Source organism: Clarias gariepinus, chromosome 20 (assembly GCF_024256425.1).
Source record: "Clarias gariepinus isolate MV-2021 ecotype Netherlands chromosome 20, CGAR_prim_01v2, whole genome shotgun sequence".
Lineage (NCBI taxonomy): Eukaryota > Metazoa > Chordata > Actinopteri > Siluriformes > Clariidae > Clarias > Clarias gariepinus.
Genome location: NC_071119.1, coordinates 4,011,855 through 4,034,691, shown reverse-complemented (window position 1 = coordinate 4,034,691; position 22,837 = coordinate 4,011,855). Strand labels below are relative to the sequence as shown.

General features: G+C 40.9%; 1 protein-coding gene across 4 annotated transcripts; it reads left to right on the top strand.

Annotated features, from left to right (window-relative positions):
* Nucleotides 1-1,107: 1,107 nt before the first annotated feature.
* LOC128508701 (FERM and PDZ domain-containing protein 1) lies at nt 1,108-22,688 on the top strand. Of its 4 annotated transcripts, XM_053480147.1 has the most exons (18): nt 1,664-1,735; nt 6,641-6,818; nt 10,153-10,257; nt 10,339-10,505; nt 10,814-10,916; nt 11,066-11,111; nt 11,383-11,487; nt 14,053-14,148; nt 14,515-14,640; nt 15,509-15,628; nt 16,213-16,349; nt 16,881-17,004; nt 17,131-17,223; nt 17,317-17,499; nt 17,598-17,742; nt 19,068-20,081; nt 20,171-21,868; nt 21,947-22,688. In XM_053480147.1, exons 3-18 carry the CDS (start codon nt 10,157-10,159, stop codon nt 22,552-22,554), a joined length of 4,866 nt encoding a protein of 1,621 aa, XP_053336122.1. In that variant the 5' UTR covers nt 1,664-1,735; nt 6,641-6,818; nt 10,153-10,156; the 3' UTR covers nt 22,555-22,688. The 4 variants fall into 4 exon arrangements, with proteins under 4 accessions (XP_053336120.1, XP_053336122.1, XP_053336121.1 ...); XM_053480145.1 differs by lacking the exon at nt 1,664-1,735 and adding an exon at nt 1,108-1,223 and having other exon boundaries at nt 20,171-22,688; XM_053480146.1 differs by having other exon boundaries at nt 11,383-11,445; nt 20,171-22,688.
* The last annotated feature ends 149 nt before the right edge of the window (nt 22,689-22,837 follow it).

The following is a 22,837-nucleotide window of genomic DNA, read 5'->3' as shown; positions in this document are numbered from 1 at the left end:
ACATCATGGTCAATGCTATGCTCCACTAAAGTTTGTGGCAACAAAGCAAGGGCTATAAAGACACGGTTTGATAAGTTTGGTGTGGAAGAACGTGACCGTCCCTAACATAGAGCCCTGACCACAACCCCATCGCGCACCTTTAGGATGAACTGGAACTGAGATTGTGAGCCATGCCTTCATTGCCTGACCTCATAAAAACTCTACAGAATGAATGGACACGAATTTCCACAGAAACACTTGAAGATCTTGTGGACGACCTTCCAAGAAGAGTGGACGCTTCTACAGCTGCAGAAGGGGGACCGACTCCAAATAGTGTATTGGTTAATACCTGTCAGTGTATCTTAAAGCACAACCTAAGTGTAGTCATTACTCTTTTAGAAAACTAAAATTCAATCTATTACACTACATTCTGTCCCTGCAGCACACTGATGAGTGATCCACAAACGAGTCGGCTCATTGATTCGACTCACTTGTTTTGTCTCGACTCGCATATATAAGCTGCAAAGTCATGTTGTTCTGATGATTTATAAGGTGAAATAAGATTACACGAAACATTGAAGCTTTAAGACGAACTCACAGTTGAAGAACACGCTCATATACGCGAGTCGGTTCTTGAATCACAGGAGTCGACTCGCGTATCGTGTATTTATACAAGCTGCTATTTTTTTTAATTAATAAAACTTAAAGCAAGATTATTTTTGTAAACATTTGTACTTTTACAAAAAACCTTTTTTTTTTGCAAAACCACAAGTTTCGGAACCGAAAATCGACTCTTTTTTGTTTTTTTTGACGAACCGAGTTAAATCAGTTGATTCACTGAAACGAGTCATCGCTGAGGTAAAATGTCCTGTGGGTGTAGCTGTGATGAGGTAATTACTGCCACCTGGTGGTCATGTTGAGTTTGGATCGTAATCTTACACACTCACAAACACACACACACACACAGAGGGAGAGAGAGAGCGGGCGCGTGTATGTGTGAAGCGCGCGCTGTGAGCAGATTTTTATACCCATCTTCCCTCTCGTGCGCCGTGCGCGCGCGGCTTCCTCTCTCAAAATTTAAAAATTCAAAATTTGTAACGGCTTTTTTTTTTTTTTTTTTTTTTAAAAAACGGATTTTAACGGATTTATTTTTCCTTTACACTCCATATACACCTGTGTGCTTATGGATAATTCTCTTACCTGAGATGTCAACAGAGATATCTACATAGATTTACACATGAGAGGTGGGTATTATTTAATATTTAATATTTCTTTATCTAATAGTTGATATGAATATGTAAAAGAGAGAATTTAGTGTTGAATTAACACTAACAATATGTAAAGTTTACACTTCAAACAAAAGTGGTATTAGGAGTAATATAATTAGGAGTTCATGTAAGTGTTAATTCAGATGTGTATGTGTTGGATGGATATGATTATAGATTATAGGGTGATAAATCAGTATAATTCATTGATTTTCATTCATTAATGTTGATCTAAACACTGAGTGTAACTGTTATGTAAGCATTAGATACAGTATGTGAAGGTTTCATTGAGTGAAAACAGATTAACGAGGGCTGGAATAAACAACACGCTCCCACTTGTACACACTGTTGTCTTATAATGCAGAAGGATGAGTGTGTAAGGATTGGCCTTGACAAAGAGACAAAGACCTGGGTGACGTCTTTAAGCCGCGCAAATCCACTTACTTGATCGTGTTGCCAGAAGCGGAGAAAAACAGTTTAAGGAATTTAAGGTTGGTGCTAAGTGGTAATAAATCTCAGAAGGAAAACATATTGCAAGAGAAGAAAAGAACGTAATGTGTTCTTTAAGATGTGCTAAAAATGCTGATATGCAGTTAGAAAAGCATTCGTTGACAGCTTAAAATTTGAATTGAATAGCTCCATCCCATGTACATTTTACAATATCACAACCTCGATTTAGTATTTATTTTAAATAAGCTATGGATCAAGTGCTATTTTACAAACCAGCTCAAACATTATATTTGCAATAAACTGGATTAGTTTTAGATGATGGTTTCATTGTTGATGGTTTCTCTCCCCATTCCAAGCAACTGCGCATTATACACATTTCTTTGTGAGTGAAATGTTAGTGTAACGTTTAAAGAGTAGCTATATTCGAAAGAATTAGTTTTTTTTATAATAATTTTAAAGAATAAGTGGAAACTCCAACAAATCACACAAATGCAACTGTCAAAATTAACAACAAAGTTGAGTCATACTCAAAAAACTGTATTCACAACGACACGTAGCAGCTGCGCTTTAAAATGAAGAGCCAAAAATGACTGCCTTAGCATGTTGTCCTAATTGGTGATTACTGAAATCGGTTATAGATACTTAAATCATGCTTTAAACATCGCTTTGTGATTTATTTTGCAGTTTAGATGCAACAATTTCACATACATTGAACAATTTAATGTAAAGTTACCATATCTTTAACAATTGTATATAAATTAAACAATATCATTTAAAATTAATGTTATAAATGTAAAATGTAACATACATTTTGTAGTTTAATATTAAGTCAACATAAATCTAATAATTGAAAGTTGTGAAATGTGTTTTTATTAATTTAATGTTATAATGATTTAATGTTAAAATTGTATATAACTTTAAAGTAAATCAGGTAAATTGAAATTTGAGTAATATTAACATTTATCAATTGAAAATATTTAGTCAGTTAACAATTCATATCATGGAACTATCAACATGACTTGGTTTTTGCCATTATTAGCTAATCTATTAACATGTTCTTTTCTGATTAGCCAGAAAGTGTTGGCTAATTTTCAGCTCTGACAATATTTTTAGCTACAGATTTATATTAATACACATATTCTAATACGCTATCGTATTTTTTCAGCATATTCAGAATTCAAATCATGAATAATTTTTTTTGGCCAGAAGTTTTAAGGAAGAAGTTTCCAGTGTTTTAAGTTTCTTCATAACAGTCAAAGATAATTCTGCAATGTTACAATTCCCCAAACATGGATTTATTGCTTGTTATTTAATATATTTTTTTTAATAAAAACGATCACAGCGTTTATCATCATCAAATACTTTTTCATGTGTACGGCAAACACTGGCTGTGTTACACTTTTTTTTCTTGTTAACATTCACATTTGTATCCGTAAAAGTAGAGGCAATCAGGAATACGAGTGCCATTTCGGATATGAATGACTAAATTTAATCCGTCTTAGAAGAAGGAAAGAAAGAATGAGTCAGCGTTTTAGGTCTGAGAGTATAATTCATTTATGCGGTTATTTTTAGGAGGGACTCCTGCAGGAAAACTCTGCAGCGTAATCCAGATACATGCTGATTTATACACACAACACCTTCTTACCATTTATTCTACTGGACACACACACACATATATATATATATATATAAAGGCTCTCACACACCCCATCACAGCAGGTTTCCGGGCAGCTGATGACTAAAGGCAGCTGTTTATTGTGTTTTAAAGTATACTGACTGTAAGGTCTGGGGGAAGATCTGATTATCCACAGAACATACCAGGCTCTTAATGGGAATGTGCTAATGTCGCTTAGGGACTCGTGGATGCTCACGTACACACACTTAGCTTTTTAAGCGCACTCATACACACACACACACACACACACTCGCATGTCTTAATGCACAGTCTGGCTAATTTTTTCGATCTTTTTTTTTTTTTAGGCTGTTCAGACATTCTCAGACATCACGCTCGACATTTTCGCTAAACATTGGTCAGGCTTATGGTTAGCTTGATTACTGATTTATTCTGTCTGATGATACGCATATTAAAGCACTTGTTCTTCTTTTAAAGTATACAATTTTATCTTGTTCATTGTTTACTTAGTATTGTTTTTACCATAAAAAGGAGTCTCCAGTGTCTGTGCGTGACCTCCCACAACATGAAAGTCTTCAAATGAAAACGAGTTTCTGTTTTATAACATATTTAACTCTAAAAGGATGAAAAAGTATTCCTATTCTTTAACTAAAACTTCTTTCCTCTCTCTTGACTCCATCACTGATTATTTTCCTATAAATGCGCGAGTGATTTATTTCTTATCCGTTTGACCTGGCAGCCTTGGACACTCATTGTGGGCGGAGCTTACCATCGACCACGGAGGAACGGAAGGTTAAAAGACTCGCTTAGGAGTCCCAAGTGTGTCAACAGCACTGGGATTTGAACTTTTAACTTTTCGATTAATAGCAAACCGACATAAATAAACGCACCCTGTGTTTCAGTGTGTATGTGTTTCTGTATGTCCAGCGAGTTTAATTGGTATGCGATAGTTCTCTGTCAGTACACTTCACGGCCTTTCTTTCTTTATTGTTGCGCATTTCTTCACTTACACACAAACAAACAGAGGGAGAGAGAGTTTTCTGCTATTCTGTTTGCACAGTTGTGTGTGTGTGTGTGAGAGAAAGAGAAAAAGAGAGAGAGCGAGACAGAGCATTTTCTGGATCAATTATTAATGCTATGCACTCTAGAGGTCAATCTCTCTCTCTCTCTCTCTCTGTCATTGTGTTTTTTTTCAGGTATTTAAACAGTAGAAAACAAACTTTGCTATATGCGTACATACATTTAAAAAAATAATAAATCATGCTAAATATGCAGCCATGTTTAAGACCAATAAACCATGGTGTAAACATTACTCATATAGGTACTTTCCCACCGCTTCTGTTTCAGTTTGTCCAGCCACTCAATAATCTGTACGCTTCTGTAAATCAGTTGTCAGTCATAACATTAACCATTGAATATTTAAAACACCCTGGGTATTATTGTGTAGGTCACAGTTGGCACTGATTCCTGTAGGATGTGAGGTGGATTTGGAGACGATCAATAGCCATCAGATCAAAGTTATTTAGAACTTTATGTTCTCACATTTTTCCTGCTTCCGACACTTCAGTTTCCTATTACGCAAGTACAGTTAGTTCTTACAGTTAGTATTACACGAAAGTTATAATAATCAAATGTGATGATACAGTTGATTATCACAGCCGTGCTGATATCCAGCACAGCAGCAAGGCCTCGAGTGTGATATTGCTTTTATACAACAGCATTCATTATCAACCGATTATGATTTCTTTCTTTATTTAGCCAGTTATTTTGCTCCGCCCACACATATCCTTCTGGCGGAACGAACTAACCACTAGGGTTAGACGTTAGACGTGTAACTATATGTATCACGTATGCCTGCCAAAACCCACAATCACACCCAACCACAGAAGCACTTTCAGCATGAACACACATCTAATAATGTCATGTCGACTTAAACAACACGCCGTCTCTGCAGTAATCTAAACTTCTAAGACATTCTGATTCGTTTCCATGTTGTTTTATTTATTATTAATTGTTAAATTGTTAAAAGTCGAGCCTTAAAGCTAACTTGCTTCTAACACAAGGCTGAATCCCAAATCTCTCTCTAACCCCGATCAAGGGCACTACTTGGGGTGTGGAACAAAAGGATTGTATACCCTACATTGTCCACTAGTTTTCCATTTATCGCTAACCCCAGAACCTGGAAGTTAAACAGAGCTGATATTTTAAAGTGGAATCAGTGGGAATATAAAGAAAATCCTGTATGTTTTTCAGGACCGTCCACCACCTCCATGGTTTATTCTCCTCACCTTTTGGCTACAGAGTACCGCTAAGAGTTTAAAGTACCGCTAAGAGATGAAATACTTTTGTCCACCAATTGCAAGAAGGATATGTGTGGGCGGAGCAAAACAACTGATTAAATAAAGAAACAAATCATACATACATCTGTTGATAATCTTTTCTCACCTCCTGACAGGTTGTTTATATATATATATATATATATATATATATATATATATATATATATAAATTACGTCTGTTAAATGTGCGCACACCCAGAATGAGAATTAGCTTCTCACGACCAGGTTGCTGAGTCTTACAGAAGAAAAGTAGATGCCGTTCCAGGCTACAGGGAGGAAAAGAGCGACAGATGGATAGTAAAAACCAGAGGAAGGAGAACACAGGAGGTGCACTCGCCCCGTCTCTGTACAGGACGCATTAATAATTCAGCACTCAGGAACGGAAATGGGCCGGAGGGGCAACACTAAGCCTGCCTGCGTTCCCCCTGTCTTTCCTCCTGTCTTTCTTTCTTTCTTTCTTTCCCCTGTCCTTCTCACTCTCTTTCTATCCTTCAACCTGAACAAAGGAAACAAAAATCCTCACACAGAGAGAGAACGAGAGTGAGAGAATGAATTATGATGCTAATGATAATTTCTGTGTTCTGGCTCAAGTGGCTAGTTATCAAAGCATCGCCATTATCACAGTATTAGCATCTAACGATCTCGGGTTGAGCAGCACAGCGCTGGAGTATCTTTTCTCTTTTCTCTTCCTGTCACTCTGATAAATGATCCCTTCCATTTGGAAACGCTTTCACGGTTATCTTTGTGAGTGAAGAGTAAACACAAGCACAATGTCTACATCAATTAGGCGTCGCCATCTCATAACAAATGCTTCAGTGCCGCTGATGGAGAGAAGCACCGCCGTCCACTTCACTTTAATTACTGTGATCAGATCATTATTATTATTATTATTATTATTTTATTATAGAAGACGTCTCTAATGTATTTACGAGATGTTAATTTCGATGTTTGTTTGTCTGCACCTTATTCCACAGATTTGCAAGAGCCTGCGAATTCAACTCCGTGATGGACGTGAGACCAAAATAAATGCTGACAAAGCGCTGAAATGAGAGCGGACCACTCTACCCGACACTAATGGATAAAGAACTGCGCAGAGCACGGTGCAGCGTGAGCGACGCTTTCTCTCAGATGGAGCCCTGACACGGAAAGACGGTAAGTGTTCATGTGCGGGCGTGTAAGTATTCGATTTTTGCTCTTAGGCGACGATTTCACTCCGGATTACAAATTGATTCTTTATTTAAAACCGAATTAGACACTTTGATAATGTTGTTGTTGTTTTTTCACTTAAGACCACAACTTCGACCTGCGAAGCTCTGCCTCCAGAATCTACAGCGCATTCTAATTGAAAAACAAACATTCCGAACATTTCCTTATCAGTCAATAGTGGCTAAGACTACAGCTTGAATCTTTGTAATTGATCAGAGTTTGTTTCAGAAAATATTTAAGTATTGGTGTCGCAAATGCTAAATACAGTTACTGAAATCTTAGTTAAGAATGTTTTCCTTGTTCCTTGAATGTACATTGTTAAATCAGGTATCGTTCATTGATTTGGGGCAAGGTCTCGCTCTCCTATGATTGTCCGCCCCTTCCACTCTGAAAGCACAACCAGTTTGCCTTTCTTGGACTCTTTTATCAGTCTGACTGAGTATTTGTTCTTTCTCCTCCATCCTCAGTAAGTGTGTGCAAGCGTCCATGATCGGCTTAGGTCATGTGACGCACTCACTCCAATCCAATTACCCTAAGGGTCGCCTGCCAGCCACTTCATCCCTTACTATAAGCGCACCTTCTGTCGTTATAGTCCCCCGAGAGGTTAACGTATCCTTTCATTCATACGCAGCGGTTACAAAACGTAGCAGTTTAAATCCTGAGTTAAAACCCAGACATCATTTCTGTCAGAGACTGGAATCGCTCTCTCTCTCTTTCTCTCTCTCTCTTTCGTAGAGCGTTTGAAAACTGACAGGGTGGGCATAAAACGGAATTACGCCTCACTTCAGTGCCCTCTAATCTAATAGAGAGCGGGCGGGAAAAAGAGGGAAGCGAAAGAGCGAAGTTTAGACGGCCATGAAAAGAGACGGGGGGAGGGAGAGAGGAGGAGGAAGAAATTGAGACAGCCAGAGATAAAGAGAGAAAGAGAGAGAGATAACGGCTGGCGCAAGCGAATTACCCGGCGAAGCGAAGTACTGAGAACCCGCGTCTCCGCTGTTGCATCACGAGGCAAACTTTTAAAGTCCATCCTATTGATCTGGTGATTTACAGATCAAGAGAGAGAGACAATTTAATCCCAGTCTGCACTTAATGTTAGCCCCGTACAGGCCACGTACCGCGTGCGCCTCTTTACAAGCACTAATGAAAGCTCTTAAGTGGGCAGGATGTGAAAGGAAAGTGATTATCTGCTTTTAAAAAAGACGGAGTGGTTTCAGTGTCGGGGTCATGCCCTGGATAGTGTTCTTCTCGACATGCATCAGGGGGACGTCCTGCGAGACGGAGTCCCTACGCGGGAAAGATTTTCCAGGTATTCATGCCTCCAGTCTGTCCCTTGATGAGGTCATACAGATGTTTGCCGATGACTGATCATTGAATACGGGAGTCAACTGATTTTACTATTACCTATGAAAACGATGCAGACACTCGCCTTCATCCTAATCGCTGCCAGAGAGATGGCTTACGCTGCTGACCAGATTTAGCGAAACCCGAGATCACAAAATGTCCACGACGCCCAGCACGGATTCCTCCTCCTCTCAGGTTATCCTCTCGTTCTCTCTCTCTCGTTCTCTCGGCACCGAGCTGTCTGGCATGTCTGTGATAACACATGATGTGCTTTTAACGGGCGTGTAGGATGTGGGATGCGATCCCTCGGGGAGTGAAAGTGATCCCAGTTGTGCTTTACGTCCATCAGAAACCACTTTGGCGTAGCGGACATGTTGTATTCGGCAGACACAACATAAAGTCACGTGAGCTACGATAAAAAAAAACACCCGATCTGCTGCAAGTGGAAGGGGGCGCCAAAGAGCACTTAGCTGGAATGCATTTCACACGCCATACATGTTCACGTAACAAGCTACTCACTCATACCACTGACCCTGAGGAGACCATTTTGAGGTTATGGGATGAGATTATAATTGTAGTCACGACAACCATGTCGAGTTCTGGACTAGGACTAGCCTATAGAGACATAGAGCGATTAAATCAGTTGTACAGATGATTTGATTCATTGAATCGATGAGTCGTTTTCGATTCAGAATCGATTTATTTTGGTAAAATAAAAAATGTGAAACATTCTAAAACGGATGGGTTCTTTAAACAATACCACAGGTACAGGCAAAATACTCTCGTTTCACAAGATTAGCACCTTCTTCTTTTAAGTTTACAGGTGGTTGATGCAATATCGCCACCTGCTGGACTGGAGTGTCGAGCATTATGGTTTCGCATGAGACCTTTATACAATCAACAACAAATGTAACAAGGTTTATTAAATACTTTCCATAGTTTTTATTGTTGAAAAACCTGTAACGAATGTAGCTGCCCTGAGACAAACCAGGTGTTAAACGTTAGTTTTGTCGTATTAAATCGGATCCAAAATCGAAGCACATTGAATAGACAGTCTAGCCGTTATTCACAGCTCTAGTAGATTCAAAAGGTCAAGGATAAGTCAAGATCTAGTTCAGACAAAAGCAAGGACTCGAAAACCCTCCAGGAAAATCCTTATTAGCTTCAGCCCCTTGGTGTTAGTCTGTAATTAAAAGACTACATATTTACGAGTCGTGTCCAAGACGTCCAAGTCATTATTAAGGTGGAAGGTGCGGGTATTTAATGCAAGAAAATCATATCCTTAAAATCTGTAGTGTTGGTCAACAAACAAGCATCAAACAGTATACAGCGGTACCTATAACGGCGTACAAACTGCTAATCTCAGGAATTTTACACCTCAAGAACAAAAATTTTTAAAAGAAATTTACCTCAGCATAGGAAGGATGGAAACATATTTTATATCATTTACTTTGTTTACATGTCTTTTCTAAATGTTTTAATTGTTTTTATATTCCGAAATATGATTATAGGGTTGGAAATTGGTAATATTGGTAAAATCTTTGGGTGGCTGGAACGGATTATCTGCATTTACATTATTTCCTAAGGAAAAAGACGTTCCACAATACGAAATTTCACCCTAAGAACTCGCCTCGGGAACGGATTAAATCTGTATGTCGAGTTTCCGCTGTATTTATAACAACAGTCAACTCCAGGAACATGGATTATGGCAAAGTTGAAAAAGCAGTTTCTGATTATATTATTGCGAGACAATGCACCTAGCATGACGTCCTGTAAGGTAATAAAACTCACTAATGCGCTCCAGTTCAAGTGGATGTGCTTACATGGACATTTCCTGTCTCTGATTATTAACGAGGACCAGGAGCGCTCCGTTACACTCAGCCTGTATGTGATATCAGCATTAACCTGAGTCTACGTGTGTGTGTGTGTGTGTGTGTAGCTCAATGGAGGACCGGGACCGCAGCCGCTCTCCGTCACGCAGGACCAGCAAAGTGGAGCAGGTGGTGGGACGCTGGCTTCGACGTTCCAGAGAGTCCACTAGCAGGTATGTACACACGTTTGTGCGTGAATTTTTGTGTGTATGTGTGTGTGTGTGAGTGCTTAAGTCCTGATTAACTCCCCGTAGAGAGCGCGTGTTGGACGATGACGGACGAGGAGCCGACGCCAGTCCTCAGGACCAGAGAAGCGGTCCACTCAGAGTGACCGTTCAGATCCCGCTGGATCCCGAGCTCAAGTCCCACGGCTTCACCGTGTCCTCACACACTCCGGCACTGGTGGACGAGGTCGTCCCGGGTAATCCGCTTCACACAAACACACAAACACACACACCGATTCCATGCTCTGAATACAAATAGATTTTTACTTTATGTATCTAACAGGTGTTTGTGTGTGTGGTTTAGTTGGCTGTAAGATATGGACATCGCCAGGAAGTAGTGTGTGTGTGTGTGTGTGTGTGTGTGTGTGTGTGAGACCATCTGTTACTCAGGCACGTCACAGGGTTTTACCAGATTTCCTCTAGTGTAGTCAAGATGATGATGTAATCCAGTTGATATAACTGAATCGTGTGTGTGTGTGTGTGTGTGTGTGTGTGTGTGTCGTAGGTGGTCCTGCAGACGGCAAACTTTTCCCCGGCGATCAGCTGGTGAAAATCAACAACATCGCCGTCGACGATCTGTCCGCGCGGCAAGCGTCTGACGTCATCAAGTACGTCTAGACGTCCATGTGTGTTTATATGAGTAGTATAATCCTTCATTATGATGCCACATGGTACGAATTGGAATTGCGATTGTTCCCTCTGTGTGTGTGTATGTGTGTGTGTGCGTCTTTGTTACTTTTTTTTTTCTTATCCATAGAGAGTCCCAGGACACCATCACAATGACGGTCCTCAGAGTAGCAGTGGTGAGTGTATAAACACACACACACACACACATATTTTTGTCTATTTCTTCATTTACTTTCTGCTGAGCGTGCATTAAAAAAATGTAGAATCATGTAGAAATAAAAGTAAAGAAACATTAAAAAAGATTTCCCGGCACGTCCTAGCCGACTCTGTATCCGCTGTAGCCGCCTGTTTCTGTGTCCTGTATTTGCAACATTCTCTCTCTCTCTCTCTCTCTCTCTCTCCCTCTCTGTGTGTGTGTGTGTGTGTGTGTGTGTGTGTCTGTGTCAGGGGCCGAAGTCGTCCTTCATAACCCCAGAGAAGAGGGCTAAGCTAAAATCCAACCCGGTTAAGGTGCGCTTCGCAGAGGAAGTGGTCGTTAACGGCCACTCGCAGGTTCGCTGCACGCTTCACTTAGCCGTGGTGTCTGAGTCTTTGTGTGTGTCATGCAGACGTTTCTCTGTGTGTTCACACCCGTGTAAGTGTCTGTGCTCGTCAGGTAACTGGTGTCGGCGTGTTCATGTTCGCACAACAGTGGCACATCAGGTTATCATTCAAAAGATCAAACGCATTTACTTCAGTGTTTTAAGGAGCTTGTTTATATTAGATCTGAAGCTCTCTACAGCCTCTTCACACCCGTGCTGAGCAGAAAAGCGTCTTAGAACACATTTTACCCCTGAACTAATCACACAGATAGCACTGTGAACGATTCATGTTGTCAAAGTGGTGTGGATTTTTTTTTTATGCCAGCAGTTTCAAAACAACCCACATCACATCACACAGTGTGAATCATGGCTTTTGACATCTTCCTGTACTATAGAGTATACAAGTCTTTCTTTACATTATTGTGGAAGTATTTTGACCCACTCTTCTTTGCAGAATTGTTTTAAATTCAGCGACACTGGAGTTTTTTTTTTTTTTTTTTCGAGCACATTAAGGCTTTGTTCACACGGGTGTTAAAATCGAGCGTTTTTCTTGCGTTCGTAGCGTCCGGTGAGCGCGGATCAAGCGCAGAGTGTTTTCTACACATAGGAGTCAATGAGAGTGTTCACACGGGCTTTGGTGACGTGCGTTTGTCCGGCTGCGCGTTTATACGGCATTAAAAAAAGTTGCATGCAGCTTTTTCTTGCCGTTTAAATCCCAACGAACGCAAGGAAACCGCTTCTAGTTCGTTTTTAGAGGAGCGGATATATCCCATGATCCTACATGCTATACATAGGAAAATGCGGAAAAAGGCAAAATAAAATAAAATAAATTGTTAAAAAACATTTGCGGAAATTTTCGCATTTCTTCATAAACCACTGAATCCGACGTTGTGCAGTCAGAGGGTGAACCCAGAAGCGGCGGGCTTTCATATCCAGTTCACGACACACTGCCCCCACAGGTTAACTCACAAACTACAATTTGGGCTGCAGGCTGACGTTAGACAGAGACAAATGAACGCCGGTGTAAAAGTCAATCGAGCGCCACTACAAAACGCAACATAAATGTCTAGGACGTTCAGAGCACGTTCGTTTATCCAAAAATTTAACGCCGGTGTAAACAAGGCCTAAAGGATTTTAGGCCCCAGGATTTTCTGGTAGAGATCAGAATTCATGGCTCCATCAACTATCGTCCAGGTCCTGAAGGTAAAAATCAGTCCCAGGCCATCACACTACCACCACCATGTCTGACTGTTGGTGTGATGTCCTCTTTATGAAACTTTATGAAAAGTTTTAAGCCAGATGTAACCGGCACATACATCTTCGGGACACAAAAGTTCAACTTTTGTCTCATCAGTCCACAGAATAAGTTTTTGGTGATAAGGCGAATGTGAGTCGAGCCTTTGTGTTCTTTTTGATCAGAAGTGACTTTTACCTTGGAACTCTCCCATGGACACTTTTTTGCCCCCCAGTCTTCGTAACCCTTTCTAGACTAATACATGTGTTTGATGTGTTGCTTACTTAGATCTTTTAGTGTTGTTTACTTTGTCAGACAGGATCTGGGTTCTATTTAAGTGCTTTCTTGATTCAGCAGGTCTGGCAGTACCAGTCAGGCCTGGGTGTGGCAAGTGAAATTTAACTCAGATTTCCAAAAAAGAATTGTGTCTAATCACAGTTCATTCATGATTTAGCAGAGGGGGCTATTACTTTTTTACAGGATTGCACAGCTTTTTTTTTACTTAATAAATTGAATAAATTCAACTGTATTTTTGTATTTACTCAGGTTATCTTTGTGTGATATTACAATTTGTTTTATCTAAATCTTTTAAGTCTGACAAAAGATGCAACAAAATAAATCAAAGGGTCAAATACTTTGTCACCTTCTACAGTATATTATGGTATAATGACACAGAGAATACAACATAAATGTCGGCACATAACGATAATGTCTGAAATTAATCTTTATCGTGTCGTAAGATTCTATGAATTTCGGCCTCAGATGTCGGAGCGCAAAGTGAGTCAGAAGTGCAGGTAAGGGGAAAAAATAGAAGCCTGCAGCATTTTAGACAGGGCTCTTCAATAATTCAGATGTAATCAATTAATTATTCAATTAATCGTTTATTTAAGGCGGGACACACAGCGGAGTTTTGCGTGCGCGTCAGAACCGAGCACCTCGACAACCTCAATTGAGCAGATCTCTTTATAGGAAGTATCATGTTCTTATCAAGGGATACATCGACGTTTAGGCGCTGCAGAGTGATTATTGATTAAATATCGGGTGATCCGGCTGTCCGTGTCAGGGCGCGAAGGCAGAAGCGTATCGTAGAGGAACATCCTGAGGAGTTCACAAACCGAGCAGAACGCAGTCGGTTAGGATTCCTGTTCAAGGTGGAACTCGCAACCTTCACCTCACTCAACATAAACTGTATAATCTCCCAAAGTCATGAGGATCTAAGGATAAATATCTGTGTCTTTTTGTCACTTCTGTCTAATAAGGGATTTTCTGAATATCGTATATTTATTCTTGTTTTTTTTCCAGGGCAATTCCCTTCTTTTCCTGCCCAACGTCCTGAAGGTCTATTTAGAGAATGGTCAGACCAAAGCCTTTAAATTCGAGCCCAAGACCACCGTAAAGGTACGGACAGATTCCTCCAGCCCTTTGTTTGTTTGTTTGTTTGTTTTGTTTTGTTATCGGGAAATGAATCAACCACGAACTTTGTAATTTGACGATTAAAAAGAGGAAGCGGAGATCGGCTCAGGCCATGAAGCTTCAACTTGAATCCATCAACAGAACGAAGCAATCGAATTAATGTTACTTGATACTTCACATCATCGAACAGCAATAATTACAGCATCAAAAACAACATGTTTAGGAAATTGTGATTGTGTAACCCAAATCAAATTGTCAGAAGTACCATCAGCCTCCTTCTCCCTTCTTCTCCTCTTAATGTCTTTTTTTTTCTTTGAATGGTGTGTATTATGCTGCTTTCTCCTTCACTAGGACATTGTGATGACTCTGAAACAGAAGCTGTCCATATCCCGCATCGAGCACTTCTCACTGGTGCTCGAGCAGCAGTACAGCATCTCTAAACTCTTTCTGCTGCATGAGGATGAGCTGATTCAAGACGTAAAACACACACACACACACATATATACATCACAATTAATAAATACACAAGGGTTTGGAGGCAATAAGATATACTGTAGAGTGTGGATGAACAGAAAATTAACACAATGAGAATAAGATAAGTAAATTTGTTTGTGTATGCATCACGTAAAAACTACGAAATGAATTTTAATGGGGTTTTCACAGGTGTATTTGGACGAGCTTGAGGAAACATACAGACTTTGTTTCATAGCAATCGGCCCGCGGGAAGAGAAAATATGCTAGTTTAAAATTTGAATAGAAACCGAAATTATATCATAAAAACATCAACATTAAAAAATTATTAGTTAATCTCAAAATTCAACAGATGTACATTTGCGCTGTACGTTTTATAAAAAGCGCTCATGAGTGTGCGATTAAATTCCACGTGAACGAAGTCGTGGCCACATGTAGTATGTTATATGTTGTTTATCTGAGGTTGTATTTATCTAATATTGAGACCTGTTACAATCAGATGATTTTTATTATGTTTTAATGTTTTTAAAAAATCTCTGGAATTAAAAAACTAACTACTAACTTTTTTTTTTACTAAGCACTAACTTTTACACATGACTGCTTAAGCTAGCTAATAACCATAGTTAGCTGGTTAGGTTAGGTCTTTAGTATTTAAAAAGCACAATTATGTCAGGAACGTTAACCTTTTTATCAGATATGTCAATAAATTATAAAGAAAAAGAAAAACAACAAAAACAACAAAAGATGAGTAAAAATACACTGTAATCACACTTCAATCAGCCGTTAAGTTCATCTTTCATGGGTTTCCTTTTGAAGGTGTTTTTCATGATGGGTAATGAATATACAGTGTGTGTGTGTGTGTGTGTGTGTGTAGGTGGTCCAGAAGAGAGAGACTCACGACTACCGGTGTCTGTTTCGGGTCTGCTTCATGCCCAGATTTCCACAGGAGCTGCTGGAGGGCGACCCCGTAGCCTTTGAGTATCTCTACCAACAGGTGCGTTTTATGGGAATTTGTATGGCGGGGTGTGTAAAATACTCGAGAGATACTGAATTAGGGTTTAATTTTGGATCATTTTATCCAAGCATCATCTCAGGTAAGCTCCAGTTAATCTTTTTATCGTAAATAATAGGTTAGTGTGTGTGTGTGTGTGTGTGTGTGTGTGTGTGTGTGTTTGTGGTTTGGTTAAAATCTTTTCTGAGAAAAAGTGTTTGATTTTGACATTTCATTAAGCAAATAAAAAAAAAAGATTTGGGGGGCATCCATTTTTGCTCACACTGCAGTTACAAATAATATAACACTGACAACTGATATAACATACGTTCACACACGTTCTGGAGAAACGGTAGCCTCGGGCGGGAAGCGCTGATAAGAGAGTGCGCCTAAGAGAAGCTTTAATATACCCAGAGTGCGGATAATTTTTGACTTACCCACGTACTTAATGTTTAAAAGTTGTGATTTAAGTGAAAGGAATGTAGAGGTCATGACACAAGTTAAGAAAAAGCTAAATAAATAACACAGTAATCTCCACGTGTTTCTTCTGTTTGGAAAAAGAGTACTTTGTGTGTGTGTGTGTACAGAGTGTGAGCGATGTCCTGCAGGAGAGGTTCGCTGTGGAGATGAAATGCAACACGGCACTCAGACTGGCAGCTCTGCACATACAGGAGAGACTCGCCAGCACCGGCCAGTCTCATAAAACCCCACTAAAGACCGTCATGTGAGTCTTACACTTTCTCGCATGGTAGATAATAATCAAGAACGTTGAAGGTTAGGGGCCTTGCATCACGTGGTGCTGGGGTTTAAACCTGTGACCTTCCCATCAGTAGTCCAGAGCCATTTTGAATTACTATATCGTATAGAGAAATGTTGGGAACATATCCTGATTGAGCCATCTCTACCATTTGGTTGAGGTTTGATATGTTAAAATAATTGATCAAATGTTGCTGTGTATATTAATAGTGTTTGTTTTTGAGAAATAAAATGGATCAAATATATTTTGTAAATGCATTAATACTTTTAACATTAAGCGGCATCTCAACCATTTGGAAGAGGTCTATAATGGGGGATGTAATATATATATAATTTCCCTAAGGAAATAAAAAAGTAAAATTCCATTGTTTTTTAGTTAAAGCGTTAAATATTTATTGTAAAATGCTGTACAGTGTCATCTTTTTAAGAACAAATCATTCTCTATTATATTAATACTCGTAATCTGTCTTGTGTGTATGTGTGTGTTTGGTGTCCCCAGTAAGGACTGGGGACTGGAAAGCTTTGTCTCCAGCACCCTGCTGAGGAACATGAGGGAGAAGGACTTGAGAAAAGCCGTCAATTTACACTTGAAGAAGATTGTCTTACAGGAATATAAGCATAAGGTGTGTGTGTGTTAGAGTGCAGAGTGTGTGTGGAAACGTACAGTATTTAAATAAAAAGTTTATGTTTGTCTATTTTCTTAGTGCGTATTATACACGTGTGTCCGTTTGTGTTGGTGTGTCTTTTAGGCAATGACGGTAAACCAGGCGAGGCTTAACTACCTAAGCGAGATGACTGAACTCAAATCTTTCGGAGGAAGGTCCTTCAGCGCCACCCTGATGGTAAGAAATAAAGATCCGACTCCTCTCCTCACTCGCCCACCTCTTGCGTGGCGCTCTTCAGCATCGCTCACGCTTTTCTCTCCATCTCCGCAGCTGCAAGACAGGGAGTCTACGGTGAGCTTGTTGGTGGGGGCGCAGTATGGGGTGAGTCAGGTGATCAACCACAAGCTGAGCATCATGAACACGCTGACGGATTTCGGGAGCATCACCAGGGTGGAGCTCTTACCGGAGTCGGAGCGTGTTAGCCTGGTCAAGATCTACATGCAGGATATAAAGGTATACGCAATATGGCAGGCGAACGCGGAGAGGTACTCTATAAAACAAGACTAATACTCATATCGCATATTGTTGTTACTCTTTCTCTCACCTACCAGTCCTTAACTTTGCTATTGGAGGTGGTGCCAGCTAAGGATTTATCATGTCTGGTAGCTGGTTATTGCAAAGTGTTCATAGATCCTCAAATCTCCGTGTTTCCCTGGACAGTCGAATCAAAGAGCCACCGTATATCTGCAGAAGAAGGTACGAAGCCATACTTGTTCAATAATACGTACAACAAAATCAAAGAAGAAAAAAAAAAAAACATTTTATTATTTGAGTGTCAAAAGTCCAAGTTATAACTATTATGTTGATGTCCTGTACTTGGCTTGCAGTTCAGTCTCCTTGCCTGTCCTGATCAGTTTCGCTTTTTGGTAGAGCGCATTTACATTTACCGCATTTAACAGACGCATTTATCCAAAGTGACTGACATTTTTTTTTTTTTATCAATGTACATCCGAGCAGTTGAGGGTTTAGGGCCTCGCTCAAGGGCCCAGCAGGGGCGACTTGATGGTGCTGGGGTTTAAACCTTGGACCTTCCTATCAATAGTCTAGTGATATTTTGAGTTTTAGATAGTATTGAAAAAATATGTAGAACCCAACCTGATTAAGCCATCTTTACCACTTGGTTGAGCATTGCTTTCATAAAAAAATTACAAAATACTGCTGTGTGTATTAGTAGTGTTTGTTTTTAACTGCTTTATAGCATACCATGAGAAATAAAGTGGATTTAATGAACAAAACATTTGTGCACCACCAATTACCAATCTAATTTGCAAATGCATTGATACTTTTACAATAAAGTGACATCTTAACCATTTGGAAGATGTCTATACTGGGGAAGCTGTTAAAACAACAACAACGCTAAATTTGTTATTCTTTTTTTTTATTATTATATTTTTATTGATATTTAACAACAACAAAAAAAGCAGAGCCATATCAATATACAGTCGACACCCACAGCAAACATTTAAAAACAAACGATAATCTGTTAATATAAGAGTGAACATGGAAGCACTCAAGGGCAAAACAGTTCAATAAATGAAAACATAAAAGAAAAAGTCATGATTGCTCAAGTAGATCCCACAAAGGGGCCTATATCCGCCAGAACAGTTCAGATTTGTTCAGTAAATCATATGTAAGTTTTTCCAATGGAAGAAGATTACCCATTTGTGCCAAACACATCTTTAAAGTTGGTACACGAGATGATGACCATAAGATAAGTATACTTTGCCAGATTTCTTTGCCAGAAAAGTAATGAAATTTAATATACAATTTTGCCATACAGATTGACTCAATTTTGTTATTCTTAATACAGAATGCAGGAACACAATCACACTAATGAAAGGACTGCATGGAAGCAAGACTAAAATTGATGCACATGACAGGAATATAAAATGAGACATAAAAGAACCAGGAAAGCTTGTATATTCTTATTATGTACTGAAGTCTTCTATACTGGTGATAATTCCCACTCCTGAAGTTTAGGAATAAAAGTAAAAGTGTGTTTGTGTGTGTGTACTGTGTAGGTTACGTATCGAGATGCTGCAGCGACTCTGAAGACTCAGAGGTGGATGCTCTGCTTGCTCGTGCCAGAAGTCCTACCCAGACTGATTCAGACATCCACTCGGTTAACGGTCAAGCTGCAAGAAAAGAGGAAGAAAAAGCCAATGCAGAAGAACAGGAAGATGTGGAAGACAAGAGCGAAAAAGAAAGCGTGGAGAACGGGACTGGAGAAACAAAGAAAGTAAGACAAGAAGAGCAGGCTGAATCTGTGCCTGCAAATGAAGGGGACACAGCAGAAGAAAACGACATGGTGGAAACTAATAAGAGTGAAGAAGAGGCCAAGGAGGAGCCACCGTGTGTGATCATTGTGGAGGACCCTCCTTCGGAGACGTCGGATTCGGTTCAGACCGACTCGCGCTTCGTAACCAGCATGTCCAGCGACTCCATGGACGCTTTAGAGGAGGATGACTTTTTGACCTATTTCACCACCAACTCTGTCAGCCAGCTGAACGGTAGAGACCATTACCTCCGTGTTGACACTCTGTCACCGTGTCCGAATCAACTGGATCTCCAAGATGGCGATTTCGATGATGAACTGTGTTGCGTTGATTTCCCTGGCAGCGAGGAAGATTTAATTATTCACGCCGCCCTGTCTAGCATCGCAGACTGTCTACCTAGTCCCACCGAGGCAAGTGAGGAAGAATATTCAGAACACGATGAAGATGAACAAGAGGCACCAGAGGATGTTTTCGAAAGCATCGAAGCTCCACACGGAGAGTGTGTTTTTACATTTAACCAAGGCGATCCACAACGTTACTACAACATCTGCACAAATGTGACGCCCGACAGTGGTCACGTCCACGCTTCTCTTCATCACACTCAGGACGAAATGAGAGAAGAGACGGAGAGAGGGATGGAATCTATACCTATCCTTTTGCCTCCTCCAGGTTTTGGTGACAGCAGCACTGATGATGAGTGCTTTGACGCCCAGGAGGGATTAATTCCTGAGGAACCTTTGTCAGCGCCAATGATTAAAGGTTTGTTCCAATTCATTTACATGTATTTATGTTTTAAGTAATGGGTAATCTCATATAAATCCTATTTTTTAATTCATTTTACTTTCCAGAACGTTCTAGAGGTTTGAGTGCCACAAAGCGTACTTTGAGCCTAAGCAACAACAGCGGAATCAGCGCCTGCGAACGAAAGAAGCGAGAAGGAGAAGGCAAAAAGAGAGAGAGAAAAGATAAAGACAAACTAAAGACGGAGACGAAAAATGAAGTTCCAAGGTTTCGCAAAAGAATCAGAAAGCGCCGTTCCTTTATGGAAACGGAGTACACGTCATTAGTGTCATTTCCTGGAAAAGACAGAACAAAAAATAACAACCATTGGTCGAGACCCTGCCATCCTGGTGAGGGGTCAAATCAAAGCTCCTGCCCCACGGTCTCATCTCTAACAAATGCTGAAGGTGAACCAGCACAGATGGAATCAAAACCCATCGCCCCATCGAAACCAAGTGAGTCTGAAACTCTGGAATTCCTGCATCGTAACAAAATGAATAAGGCAACTCAGCGGAAACAGCAGGTTATACTAATGGAACCAGACACCATGGAGTTTAAGTCTGTCACTGAAATCATGTCTACTTCCTCTCCTGGTATTGTGGCAGTCCGCACATCGACGGAGCCCAAAGTAAGAAGCTATGCCATGAGCATTACCGATGGACTCGAAGAAGCAGGAGCAGTAGGAGGTTTGGATGAAAGGTTGTTTGACGGTCACTTGTTTTTTGCCACTCCTGTCAGGGATTGCGTTGATGGTAATGCTTTACCTGTAAAAATACCTGACAAAGAATCCCTGATAGAACAGCCACCTGAAAAACCTTTGGACAGGAAAAAGAGCTGCTCGCTTCCACAACTAGACCAAACAGGCTTGTTTTCTTCAAAAGTCCCAACCACATCCTTGAACCAAAACCCATGCACCGACAGCCTTGATGTTGAAAGTCTGGAAAAGAACATTAAAAAATGTTCAATTGAGAGAAGAAGGAGTCTTAGCGTGTCTGCTACATGTCGTAGCAGTCGCAAGGCAAGTGGTTTAACAAGCCACCTTTATCCTCAGATGGAGCCTACCATCTTAACAAAAGAACCACGATCTGATGATGGTTCTGGCAATCCATTCACCCAGGAACTATCCTTCACTGTTTCTCCTGAGCGGCTTACACAGGGATGTGTTTTCCCTCAGTGTTCTTCTGGTCCCCACTCTGCTTCAGCACTGCGTGCAAAGGTCCAGAACTTGCCCCTGTACCTGTCTCGTTCCCATGAGGTGCTAACCAATTTCGGTAGTCTTGTAGGGAATGACAAAACAGAACGGAGATTTTCTGAAAATATGGCCACGGCTGATAGAAAGTCTAAAGAGGCCATGAAGGCGGTTGAAAAGTTTAGGGAAATTGTTTGCAATAATTACACGGAAAGAGTGCGGAAAGCCGAACCTGAAAAATCTTCAAGCCCGAAATCTCTTGTGGTTACTACGCAAATCATTAAGCCAACCGACACCCAGCCACAAGCCCTGTCTAGCCCAGATCTTCAGGCAAAGCCTGACATCACGTGCAGCTCAGTGCTTTCCTCAGTGTGTGAGACAGTCATCGAGAGTGCTGAAACACCCATGGAGGTTTGCGGCTGCCAATCAGCCTACACCAACTGCTTCAGCTCTGTCTTGGGCAATGGGAGTTTTGACGACGAGCTGACCATCTATGAATTCTCCTGCAGGACACAGCAAAACATGCATGACCGGATTGGCTTGGTGACATCATCTATCCCTCCTTCATCCCTCTCTGGTTCGTCTTCTTCTTTTTCACCATCCTCACCCCTGCCGGCTTTCTCTCGTGTAATCCTGCCACTTTCTTCGTCCTCAGAACTCGGCCCCCTCCTGTCTCCCCTGGACACCCCCGACTGCTTCCTCTCTGACCCGCACGTAGACGCTATTACCGCCTTACTGTCCCAGCATTACCCCTTACCCCCAACAGGCTTCCTGGCTCTGCAGAGGGACGTTGACACACTTTTAACCATCCTTGAAGGTGCTATGAAGGACCAAGATTGCACCCAAAGGCATCCCAGAGACACTTGCGCAGACCACTTTTCTGAAAACAAGCGCAGGCTACACGTGGAGTCGCGAGGCTTCCTGGCTGGCTGTCAGCGGGTCGTGAAAGCCGGGCAGACCCCAGCAGAGACGCTGCAAGCTCTGGCCGACAGTTTCCACTCGCTGGTTCAGCTGACAGCCGTATGCCTGAGTTTCTCGAGCTGCCAGAGGTGCCAGGAGCGCAACTCTCAGACCTTGTCAGGACTCGTAGACGTCACGCAGACATATCAGGAGTTCGCACGGGCCGCAGAGCGCTTGGGCATGGCTACGGAAAGAAGGACTTGCCAAGAGCTCAGCATTAAACTCCTGGCCCGCCAGTGTACCGCCCTCACAACCTCAGTCTTCTGCCTAACCCAGTTATTCCGGACCCTCACCGCCCTATGACCCTGCAGACGTCGGACTATAGTGTAATTCTGCCAAATATGAGCTATGTAAAGCATTTAAAAGAGAAACTACATGAAAGTAACTATGGTGTCCAAAGAGGCTGACCCTTTAGTGATAAGCACACACATACACACACACACACAAACAAAATCAGGGTCACACTGCTTATAAATGCACTCACACACACACACACACACACACTGACAATCACTTGACTACAGTCAGCATGTGGTATTGTTACTTCATCAGTGTTTTTTATTTTAATAAATTAAATTATTTTTCA